The sequence below is a fragment of the Scyliorhinus canicula genome, chromosome 19, assembly GCF_902713615.1.
Source record: "Scyliorhinus canicula chromosome 19, sScyCan1.1, whole genome shotgun sequence".
Classification (NCBI taxonomy): Eukaryota; Metazoa; Chordata; class Chondrichthyes; order Carcharhiniformes; family Scyliorhinidae; genus Scyliorhinus; species Scyliorhinus canicula.
The window spans coordinates 80358302-80370903 of NC_052164.1; the positions used below are offsets into that span (position 1 = coordinate 80358302).

At 41.8% G+C, this 12602-nt stretch overlaps 1 protein-coding gene across 15 annotated transcripts in view; it reads right to left on the minus strand.

The window, feature by feature from the left end:
• The window catches only part of gramd1ba (GRAM domain containing 1Ba), an 808348-nt gene that overhangs the window by 59694 nt on the left and 736052 nt on the right, over positions 1-12602 (minus strand). For all 15 annotated transcript variants that reach the window (XM_038778914.1, XM_038778911.1, XM_038778917.1 and 12 more), the window contains one exon: positions 843-927. In XM_038778914.1, coding sequence (XP_038634842.1) covers positions 843-927 — 85 coding nt within the window. The remainder of the gene's footprint in view (positions 1-842; positions 928-12602) is intronic.

The window sequence follows — 12602 nt, forward strand, 5'->3', positions numbered from 1 at the left end:
GCCTACTCGTGACAATAAGCGATTTTCATTTCATTTCATATTGAAGTCTCCCATCATTTCTGTAATGTTGCTATTTTTACATGCCTTTTCTATCTCCAGATTTATTTCCTGCCCCACAACCTGACTACTGCTGGGGGGGGGGTCTGTACGTAACTCCCATCAGGGTCTTTGCACCTTTGTGATTCTTCATCTCCCAACAAAGATTTTACGCCTTCTGATCTTATATCGCTTCTTGCTATCGATTTAACTTCATTTCTTTCTAACAATGCAGCCCCGCCCCCTTTACCCGTTTACCCACCTGCCTGTCCTTTCTACAGGACCCATATCCTTGTATATTTAGATCCCGGCCCTGATCCCCTTGCAGCCACGTCTCTGTGATGCCCACATTGTACAGACCAATTTCAATTTGCGCAACAGGCTCATATACCTTGGTCCGTATACTGCGCGCATTTAGGTACAACGTCCTCAGTCCTGCATTGACCAACTCCCTTCTCATACTTGTCACCGTTTTTGCACTGCCTGAGGTCAGATTCCTGCCATCTCTATACTCTGTTCTATTACGTGGTCTGGAAGCTTTACTAACCTCTGCTAAGCCCCGGATTCCTTTAGCTATTTGAAAGTCCTCATCATTAACCTGCACTTCCACCCTCTCCTTATTTTTTTCTCCAAACAGGAAACCCGGTCTACCAATAAATTATTCCTTTCCCGTCATCTAAATAAAACTTATTTAGTATGGAAGTGTTTATCAAATGATAAATGTTTAGTCTTTTCATATAGCCAGTCTTTTTTGAAGCATGCTTATACAATAATGTGGTTGTCATGAGCAGATGCTTGTTCTTTACCAACAATGAGTCGCTCCGTGTCTGGCAGGTGCTTAAAGAGCTTTCTAAAATCTTCATTCCGCTGTTTGTAGGTTGGACTCAAAACCTGAAATACAAAAAAAGCAAGTTAAGGGTTTTGATTAAAACTAATTGTTAAATTCTAGAACAGAAACCAACAAGTCTTTATTTTCTGAAATAATGGAATTCCTCAGCATCTAGAAATGCAAGGTTGGCTTAGCGTAACCTGCTGAGCTGGTAACCCTGAGGTCAGGTGGAACCTATTTTTGTTATTCATTTAGGCGTGTGGTCACGGCTGGAAAGGCTAGCATTCGTTGTCCATCCATAATTGCCCTTGTGAAGATGATGGGGAGTCACCGTTTTGCACTGCTGCAATCCATGTGATAAAGGCCTTCTCGGCGCTGTTATGAAGGAAGTTCCATAACTTTGGCTGAACAATGAAGGAGGAATGGCAATATGTATGACTTGGAGAGGAACTTGGAGGTAGTGGTATTGTCATGCACCTGCTGTTCTATACGGTAAAGGTTGCGAGTTTGAGAGGTTCATTGGCGAGTTCCTGCAGTGCATTCTGTAAATGGTACACACTGCAACCACAATACGCAGGGAGTGGAGAGAGTGAATATTTATGGTGGTGGATGGGATGTTATGCTTTGACCTGGATGGTTTTGAAGCTGCATCCATCCAGGCCAGTCTTCCATCATACTCCTTGGCCAGTAGTCTGGTGACTAGGACATTTTCACAGTAACTTCATTGCAGTGTTAATGTAAACCTACTTGTGACACTAATAAAGATTATGATGGAAATACGTGGAGGACTTAGATGTGGAGTAACACGGTGCAAAATATGCAGCCTCTGACCTGCACTTCTAGCCACAATATTTATGTGCATGGTCCAGTTTCTGGTCAATGGCCCCCAGGAGGTTGATGAAAATCAAATGAAATGAAAATCGCTTATTGTCACAAGATGGCTTCAAATGAAGTTACTGTGGAAAAACCCCTAGTCGACACATTCCGACTCCTGTTCGGGGAGGCTGGTACGGCAATTGAACCGTGCTGCTGTCCTGCCTTGGTCTGCTTTCAAAGTCAGCTCTTTAGCCCTGTGCTAAACCAGCCTGATGGGGGATTTGCAATGGCAAAGCTGAATGTCAAGGGGCGGTAGGTAGATTCTCTTTTGGAAATGGGCCTAGTCTATAACTTGTTTGACATGTTGCCCACTATTATCCTTTAGTAACTATGGAGATTGATGTGGGGTGGCGTATAAAGCTATTGTGACACACAATCTTGTCAGTTTCCTGATGATTGAGTTAAGTTAAAATTACCCTTTCTATGCAGTTCCTCTTGAACTGGATTGTTGTAACCTTATGTCTTTGTAATCTACAGACATGGATACCATGGAGCCCCTGGACTCAGACCATAAATCTGCACTCCTGTTGCCTCTCTGTATTAATAGTTGCTATTGCTGACGGATCTTGGTGTTGTGCTTTATCTATGAATGAAGCAACAGCATTTAAAATCTGTATCGCCAAAACACAAACCACCAAATAAGATCTAAATAGGACAGGGTTACCAGGGTTCAGATTATATTCGGCCCAAAATCTGGTCACCCCTGCTCTAGGTGGTGATTTTGGACACATTTGCAGAAAAAGAGCCGACAAGGGCAGTGTTCAATATTCCTCATTACTTACATGCATATGCAAATATGTTACAGCTAGGATTATTGGAAAGATGTCACTGACTTTTTAAAAAACGACCACGAATATTTATTTGCAGCCTGCACGATAAGCAGGACACTTATTCTAATTTGCTTGTTTATAAATTACTTGTTGAGCTTTCCATTCTTCAGTTTACATACAAGTCCTAGAAACTTTAGCTGACATTTTAAGTCATGATTTGTGATATGTCATGACACAACTTCCAAAATGCAAAATATACAAAATAGAAACACACAAAAACATACCACTGGCTTAGGCAACATTAGGACGGTCTAGAATGAGTTGTGGAGCATCTCTAATATGATTCAAATCCTCCATCTCATTCATACCAATTTCAGTGCTCCAAAATACATGATAATTCTGTTAACTTCATTTTGTTCTGTGACAGTTGGAATGGTAATGAAGGGTGTTAAGGATACACCTTTTTGTTCCTCTCCTCTCACCATTCCAAAAAATTCAAAAGTCTGAAGCAAGTTAAACAAAGCTTGTTCCCCGGTTTTTGGCTTGACCAATGCAGACAATCAATGTAAATGAGGCTATTTTAATCTTAGCAGTTCATGTCTGGAGCACCATTAAACTGTCAGATTACAAGTATTGTCCCAGTTGTGCATTTGGCTTATGCAAGAGTTGACATCTCAGAATATGCCTTAAAGGTCACATGGGAATAAGTACTGTGTACTGACATTATTAAACTCCCAAGCCGACGGGTTAGCCAGGGAATCAAAAACACCTGAAGGTGCTGATTTATTCTGGGGTTCAGTACTAGAGCAACCAGACCTTCTGATATGATGTGTGCCTTGCCATTCTACATGGTAATCTTGGCTGGGACTAACAGCAGACTGACCATGGACAATGTCATAGCATATTGAATCTTCTTCTTAGCTGGCATTCACAAACATACATTTTCCAGATGGTGATCAGGAGCAACAAAACTGATTAATTTCTCCTCCTCAGCAGAGGTGTCTTGTTGCCCATTACAGCACCTTAATTATTCAGCTATCTAAGATCAATTTTTTGTCCATGGACCAGAGTGCAAACCTAGGAGACTCTTGGCTTTCTCACCATCGAATAATGCTCATATTGTCATTAATAGTCAGTTAGCTTAACAATATTGAGACGTAAAATGTAAAAGTAAAATGTAGTTTAAAGCATTATAACAAGATACTTTCTCATGAGTAACTCAGCAAGACAAGTCAAGATTAGAATTAGTAATTATTGTGCAGCTTTTTAAACTTTTTTATAAAACGTATAAATGTTTAGACTTAGCTTGCAGCGTCCTAATAAATAATTACAAGTAACTTCACCAATCATACTACAAATCCATACTTAAAAGTATCATTTTTTTCTGTTTACAGGATTGGTTTAGAGTCTTGGAAGTGCACAATACAAATATCCCACATTTTAAAATACTTGTTTCCTCTTCCATTAAATCTTCTTTCATAGAACAATATATGGCCAATACACAGACTATTTCAATTAAGGTACTGATATACCTTCAATTCACAGTGAAGCAGAGAGAGCGAGTGAACAGTAGGCTTTATTAGTCATGAACTTGCCTAGCCAGAGTCAGTAGTACAGATGAATGCTGCCCACAAGAGGTCGGCCTATATATGCCCTGGTGTGGGCGGAGCCAGAGCCGGAGCCATGCCGGGGTTACAGTACAGTACCTGGAAGCAGTTCAGATCACCACTTCCAGGTCATAGGTCACAGGTTATGGTATGATGCATCATGGTGAATACATTCACCACAGGTAACAACAAGTTCCTCCATAGAGTTTTCTTGTTAAGAGTAAGTGATTATACAGTTAGAAGCAATAATCAAAAAGGGCTCAGAATCTGATAACTTAATTGTAGGCTGGTTAGCTCAGTTGGCTTGATGACCAGCATGCGGTTCAGAATAATGCCAGCAGCATGGGTTTGATTCCTGGTCCAGCTTCGGTAGACTTGGGACTTGCCTCCTTAATGTGTCGCCTGAGACTTGTATGCAATGGCAAACCAATACTGACAAAACCTGCCAAGAAAATAGCTCAGGATGAAGCAGTAGCAGACAATAAACCAAAGACCTGCTTCAGACTAAGCACTCATATCATATTGTACATGGCAATTTTCTATTTAAATGTAAGAAATATTTTTTTAAGCTTGAAGGGCAGAAGTTACAAACACTTAGCTTGAATGAGTTCATATAAGCCCATGTCATGAATGTGTAGTTCTGATAGGATACATTTTTGTTAATCTTCCTTTTAAATGGACAAAAAGTATTGAGGATGGCTGCCAAAAGTCACCTGACTTTTTTATACTGTAATGTGGTCAAGCTTTAGAAAGCTTCAAGTAGATTGCAAGTAGACATATCCAGATATTTGAAGTTCAATTCACAATTCCACAAGGGTAAACAGAAACTCCCTGTGGCTTTCCTGGAAGTGTGAATGTCACTTTCTTATCTCCACAAACCCATGAGAATGGGAATCCATTCAAGTTCAGGGCAAAGACATTTAAAAGGTTAATTAACTCAGCTCATAAGACAGTGGATGGGACAATGCCCATTACCTAATACGGAAGCATGATTTGACAGTTTGGGATGGCAGCCATTAAGTCTAACTAAGAACAACTAAGAACAGCCATGTTGTGTGCAGACGTCCAGGAAGAACTCAGAGAAACAACATTAGAGGGGTGTGGAAGGGAAATTAATGAGTTGCGAACTTAGAAGCATGCTGGGAAATACTTGACTATATAGTTTAACACTGCTTTTGAACGAAAATAAGTAGGTCAGGTAACATAAACAAAATACTGCTTAATACTTTGGTCTCTGCCTTATTATGACAACACATTGTCCTCTGAAAGATAACAAAATGTGTACTTGAGTTGTTTTTAGCCAAGGGCAAGAACATACGTACTACCTATTTCATCTTATGTACTTTCCAAGGTCTATTTAATATAAACATGGCTGTTTACTTCAAGCTGTTATTTCAGACTATAAAGATATGCTTTCTTCGGTCGAATCTCAGCGTGCTGTGGAATGGCTATGCCAGACCATTCCTCTCTCCGCAAATATATTTGTGTCAAATAAATTTCCTTAAATCAAACCTCGAAGAATTTGTCTTCATTCTAAATTTCACGACAAGAGGTTTCTTGGTCAAGGGATGACAAGAGGACAATATTAGGAAATCAACTGCTTTTCTAGCAGTGTCCGGCCAATATGCAAGTGGTGTAACTGTGGAATTAGTGAGGAATAGGAAACCTTTCCTCTCTCCCAAAAAATCTGCCTCGTTATTGGACTCTGGCAAACCTCCGAGCAGTCGACTGTGGAAGTCATCACAGTTGCTAAACTGAACTTCAAGACCCACAGAAGACAAAGTGATAGGAATTCCTGAAAAGGCTGGTTGAGCATTCTGAATTCAGTCGCGAGTCAGAAAAAGCAGCAGAAACTGATTCAGAACCAGACTGGGTTACATTAGCCAAAATAAAGCTGGAGAGCCTGAGTTTAAAGCCCAGGCAGAAAGGAAGGAGCAACAAGCTCCAAAAGAAAGAGAAAGTAGACAAGCCCAAAAAAGAGGAGTTAGAACTTCAAGTCCAGAAAGAAAGGGAAGAATGTAATCTCCAGGTACAGGAGTTGGAACTAGAGCTACAAGTACAAAAAGATAAAGGCCAAATGCACCTTGAGGCTGCTCGGGGAAATCTCATTATGCCGAATGATAGCCCAAATCCGTGAAACCCCAAAATGGGCCTCGAGGTTCTAAAATTTGTTCCCAAATTCAACAAGGGCGATGTAGAATCATTCTTTACTTCTTTCAAAAAAGTCGCAACTCAGCTAGAATTTGCCCCAGGAAGTGGGGACTCTGATGATCAAGGGTCAGTTAACAGGGAAATCCAAGAGATCTTCTCCACAATGGCCCCTGAATTGACTGTTGATTACAAATAGACTAAGGATGCAATTCGAGTGCTTTTGAACTCATGCCAGGGGCATATCATCAGCAATTCCGAAACAGGGAATGGTTTTGTATGGCCTTAACACCTGACTGATTTCTGATCACTTGCAGCCAGAGATTACGTGAAACATTTGAACACAATCCCAGCTATTTTTCTTTCCACTGCCTTCCTTCTTTACCCCATCCTTTGGGAAATTCCCGATTTAAATCTTTTAATTTTCCTCGACTATTGAACATCAACAACATGGAACCTTACAAGACCAGGAGGCCGCCATTAGGTCCATCATGTTGATTCTCTGGAAAATGCATTCAATTAGACACACTCTTCTGCTCTTTCACCTCCTTTTCAAGTGTAACATGAACGCAATCGGAAGAGGTCAATTTATTACATTATTATAATCAAATAAATCTAGAGGTTTGGTGCTCATTACGTTTAGAGATACTAATTTTGGATAATGAATAATTTCCTATTTTGGCAATACGTAATAGCATCAGGCTCAGGTTAAATGCAACTAAAGATCCCTGGTGCAATATTTCAGAAATATCCCCATATTTATAAAGTATCAGCAATTAATGCTAAATTTGCAGCATCTTGGATATCTGGGCCCTATAGGCAATCAGTTGAGACTCCTCCAATTGATTTTTCATTGGGCCTTTGAAGACAAGAGGCTTTTAATTGTCATTCTGAGTTAGATTTAAAAGCAGGCCCTTGGCAGAAAGAACAATCCAACCAATGGCACTAACCAGTTTCCTAGTGTATAAAATGCAAGTTGGTGACACAAAATAAGGATAGCAACAGCACCACTGACTAGAAGATAGCAGTTTATTAGAAAATATAGCCCATTTTATTGGGTTATTCTATTCCTAGATAGACCTCCATAACCATAGGGAGCATGGAGTGATGCCAAGGCTGAAACTTCATTAAAGTTTGGCATAAAAGTATACGGTTGCTGAAACAATTTTTTTTTGTCATCAAAAATTTAGAAGCCTTCGCTTGAATTTGTTGTTGTCACACTGCAAGCTGGATATTTCTGTTTCTCAGCAGGATTATGACTGTAACGAGGTATTGTGTCAGGCAGTCGTGTGAGTTAAGAACTTGTGTGAAATTCATCCCAACACCATTGTAAAGATAAAATAAAATGGATTGTGCTCCTTCTTCTGGTAGATAAAATTAAATGCCTACTTGTCACCTAAAAGATTAAAAGGGTTGAGGTAATCTTTTGAGATTCTATTTCTTCAGATTGTTACGAGCTTTTGGTAACTTGACAGCTGAAAGTAGACAGTCACATGATTAAGGTGTCTATGTTATTATTACTACAGGCAGAGAATAAGATGGTGGAGTGAGTATGGCAATGGTCTTTAATCTCTGGTCTCAGGTAAACCTTAACCTAACCCAGAATAATCCAAACCTCATATTGTTGCCTGTTAAGTGATCGACTCAATAAAAGCTCACAATGCAAATCGACTCTACATTCAGCACAAAATCAAAATCTCATTTATGTGAATGGTTAAATTGCTCGTGTCTGAATTGAAATGTCAGGGTGATATGATAGTGGCCGTTTTAGTGTGACTAGGGCTAATGCATGCAGTTTCAGTGCAAGACATACGAGTACAAATGAAACTCAGTAATTATTTCTACAACTTCAGGCATTGGACATTCAACATGTATGTTAAACTATCAATTCTGTAAATTATCTCCGCAAGTTAACAAAACTGAAAAACAAAAAGTATAATCACTGGTGCATATGAGACAGCATCTAGAATATCCCTTGATACTCCAACTAGAGTCACAGCAATTTAAATCAACAGGACAATAATAAAATAAGGGTTAATATTAGACACCAGACTTAAACAGTCTATTAGATGAAATCGTTTCCAGTTTTCCCTTAATTACAAGATGTGAAATTCCAGTCAGGAGTCAATTCAAATTAGAACAATTGTCTGAAGGGAAAATTCTACCTGTGCTCAAGAAGAATTGAGTTAGGATGGAGGTATGGATTGTATGAATAGCCCAGTAGAATAGCAAACAGGAGACTTGCATTGCAAGTTGTGGTTAAGGATTGGATGCCCAGTGCCAGACCAATCTGCCAGCCACATGTGAAATGGTTGTTCGTTCTCAACAGGGCCACTAGGTGGGACGGTGGAAAAACATCGTCCAACTCACCCCGCAGCAAGCACAACTCCTATCAACTGAACATGGAGAATCATCTGAAGTAGTCATCAAAGAGAAGCCCGTGTTCCCGTCCGCCTCGCCCTCCAGGATTAAGGAGGATGCTTTGGGGTGAGTGGCCTTGGGGTGAGGGAGGAAAGGGAAGAAAAATGGAGGGCAAAAAATACATTTGAATTGAATTATTACAAATGACTGATATAAACAACAAGATTGCAGAAGATAAAATGTTGAAGACCAATTTAAACAGGGAGATTTACCATCAAAGCAAGTTTTGAAAAAATGCTTATTTTATCTGTTCGTAATATTTGTTCTGTAGGAGGATCATTTAGATCTAAAATGTTAACTCGATTTCTCTCCATAGATGCTGCCAGACCTGCTGAGTTTATCCAGCATTTTCTGGTTTTATTTCAGCATCCCCACTATTTTGCTTCTATCTGTAATATTTGATATTCTTGCACAAACTGACTTGGTGACATTATGAGGAGTACTAGTTTGGTTGAGGTTTTGGCCCAAGTGCAGTAGGGAGCTGAGGGTGGGTTGGTACAGGCTGAGTTCACCGGAATTACTTTAACTAGCTTTCATTTCAAACAATTCAGCCCCCTCACACATCTGGACTCTGGAACTCTTCTCAACCAATTGCCTCAGTGAGGTCATTAGTACCAACTGTTCAGCAAAAAATGCAAGAGAAACTGGCAGAAGAAAAGCTCAAAGAATATTGAAGTGAAAGGAGATTGAATATTCTTACTTAAAATACTCAATCGTTCGCTATTCAAAAAACAGACGGCCAGAACAAATATCCATGGCTTTAAAAATAAAAGACAAATCTATCTGGACAGAAATCTGCCAGTTTGTAGCCTACTCACTCCTAGACCATTCCATAACATCAACGCCGATACTCGAAACAACTCCAATTATTCAGAGGTGTTCTAGAGCCACTCCATTCTGGAAAAAAGTGTTGTATATTATTTAAATGTAGACAAGGAAATACTTCAAATTAAAAATACTCCCCAGACTTTCTGCCTCCTATCAGGTCCTGATAAGAGCATAATTTTAAAAGACTACTAATGATGAGAACATCTCATTTACAGATCATGCCATGTGTGTTACATTACAAGGCATATGCTTAGTAGCTGTAGCACTCCAAAGCTTACTGGGATGACAAATTTTAAAATGGGCATGAAGTAAAGCTATTGAAATACAGAGAATTGGCTAAATGCAAAGATCTTAAACGTGCGAGGTTTATGAGGTAAGAGCTGGTCTCAGGAAATTTGGCAGCCTGGGTGATGAGGTTCTTGACATGGCCCATAAGATGACATGCAGGGTTGTGTTTTGCTGAGAGGGTACCAAAGTGACTCACGCAGGAAAAGGCTTAAAAGCAACGGTGAGTGTATATGGACCAATGGAAATGTCCACTGACACCCTGGTAACTTGCAGACTATTATAAGGGGCAAAATAGTGATGATACCTGGCAGCAACAGATAATCGACATGATGGTAAATGTAGGAAGTTTCTGCTGTTTGCATACTGTGTTACAGTTACTCAATGTTTTCAGGCATAACACATGACCCGGAGGCAACCTCCCTTATACTGCTGTGTATATTGCCTGTTAATATTTTACCTCACATGACGTGGTGGAAGCTGGTACCTGGTACTATTTTATCAGGTTGTCCTTACAGAAGTAAACAAAACTAGGAATGTGGTCTCAAGCCAGTTGAGCAATGCAGCCAAATATAATCCTCAATTTGCCAAGTGGCAGTTCATAAATTAAACATTTCTTTTTTTAAAAAAATATTTCTATTGAGGTATTTGAAAATATTTAGAAAAATAACATAGACAGTGTCATAAACATGGTATAATAAACATTCCCCCCCCCCCCATCTCAATCTTCACACACGCCAACCATAAAACAACAATCCGGCACTCCCCACCACTCCTTGGAATTCTGCATCTGCTGACATTTTGATTTTCCCCGAGAAAGCCAACGAACGGCTGCCACCTCCGGGTGAACCCGACCATTGACCCTCTTTAAGGTGAACTTTATTTTCTCGAGACTGAGAAACCCAGCCATGTCACTAACCCAGGTCTCTACACTCGGGGGCTTCAAGTCCCTCCACATTAACAAGATCCGTCTCCAAGCTACCAGGGAGGCAAAGGCCAAAATGTCAGCCTCTTTCTCCCCCTAAACCCCCGGCTCTTCCGACACTCCAAAGATCTGTACCTCCGGACTCGGCACCACCCGTGTTTTTAGCACCAAGGACATTGCCCTAGCAAAACCCTGCCAAAACCTTCTAAGCTTCGGTCATGCCCAAAACACGTGGACATGATTTGCTGGGCTTCCCGCGCACCTCGCTCACCTATCTTCTTCCCCGAAAAACCTGCTCATCCTAGCCACTGTCATGTGTGCCCAGTGGACTGCCTTAAATTGTATCAGGCAGAGCCTGGCACATGACGAGGAGGTATCAACCCTGCTTAGGGCATCCGCTCATAGACCTGCCTCAATCTTTCCTCCTAGCTCGCCCTCCCACTTGCCCGTAAGCCCCTCCATTGGAGTTTCCTCCGCCTCCGAAAGCTCCTGGTAAATATCTGAAACCTTCCCCTCTCCCACCCAGGTTCTGGAGACTACTCTATCCTGTATCCCCTGTGGTGGCAGCAGCGGAAAGGACGGCACCTATTTTCTCAGGAAATCTCGCACCTGCAAATACCTAAACCCGTTCTCTCCTAGCAATTCAAATGTATCCTCATGGCTTTCAAGCTGGGAAAGCTCCCACCTATAAATAGATCCCCCATCCTTCCAATTCCTGCCCTTTGCCAACTCTGAAGCCCACCATCTAGTCTACTCAGTACAAACCGATGATTGTTATAAAATCTGGGTCCAAACCGGTGCGCCCTCCATTCTCTTATATCTCCTCCATTGCCCCCAGATTCTCTGAGCCACCACCACCACTGGACCTGTGGAGTTTCGGGCCGGAGAGAACGTAAGAGGTGCCATTATCAGTGCTCCCAAACTTGTCTTTATGACGTCTCCATCCGCTCCCATGCCGACCCCTCCCTCAGTACCCACTTCCTAATCATGGCTATGTTAGCCGCGCAGTAGTAATTGCAGAAGTTCGGCAGTGCCAACTCTCCCCCCCCCAACTGCACTCCAGCAATACTTTCTTCACTCGCGGGGTTTTACTCGCCCACACGAAGCCCAAAATAACCTTATTCACCCGCTTGAAAAAGGCCTTTGGGATGAAGATGGGAAGGCACTGAAAGACAAACAGAAATCTGGGGAGTACCGTCATTTTCACAGTCTGTACCCTCCCCCGCCAGTGATAGCGGGAGCATGTCCCATCTCTTAAAGTCTCCTTCCATTTGTTCTACCAACCGGGATAGGTTTAACTTGTGCAGTGCCTCTCATTCCCGGGCCACCTGGATCCCCAGATATCGAAAGCTCTTCCCTACCATTCTAAGCGACAGCTCCCTCAGCCTCTTCTCCTGTCTTCTTGCCTGGAACACGGACATCTCGCTTTTCCCCATGTTCAATTTATACCCCGCAAAATTGCCAAATTCCACCAGGATTACATCCCCTATCCCTGCCAACGGGTCTGAAATATACAAGAGCAGGTCATCTGCGTAAAGCGAGACCCGGTGCTCCACCTCACTGAACCAGCCCTTTCCAGTTCCTAGAGGCTCTTAATGCCATGGCGAATGGCTCTATGGCCAGAGCAAACAGCAACGGGGAGAGGGGGCACCCTTGCCTCGCCCCTCGGTGTAGTTTAAAGTACCCCAACCTCAGCCGGTTCGTACGCACACTCGCTACTGGTGCCTGATAGAGCAGCCGCACCCAGTCAATAAAACCCTCACCAAACCCAAACCTTACCAGCGCCTCCCACAGTTAATTCCACTCCACCCGATCAAAAGCCTTCCCCGCATCCATCGCTACCACCACCTCCACCTCCTCTCCTTCTGAGGGCACCA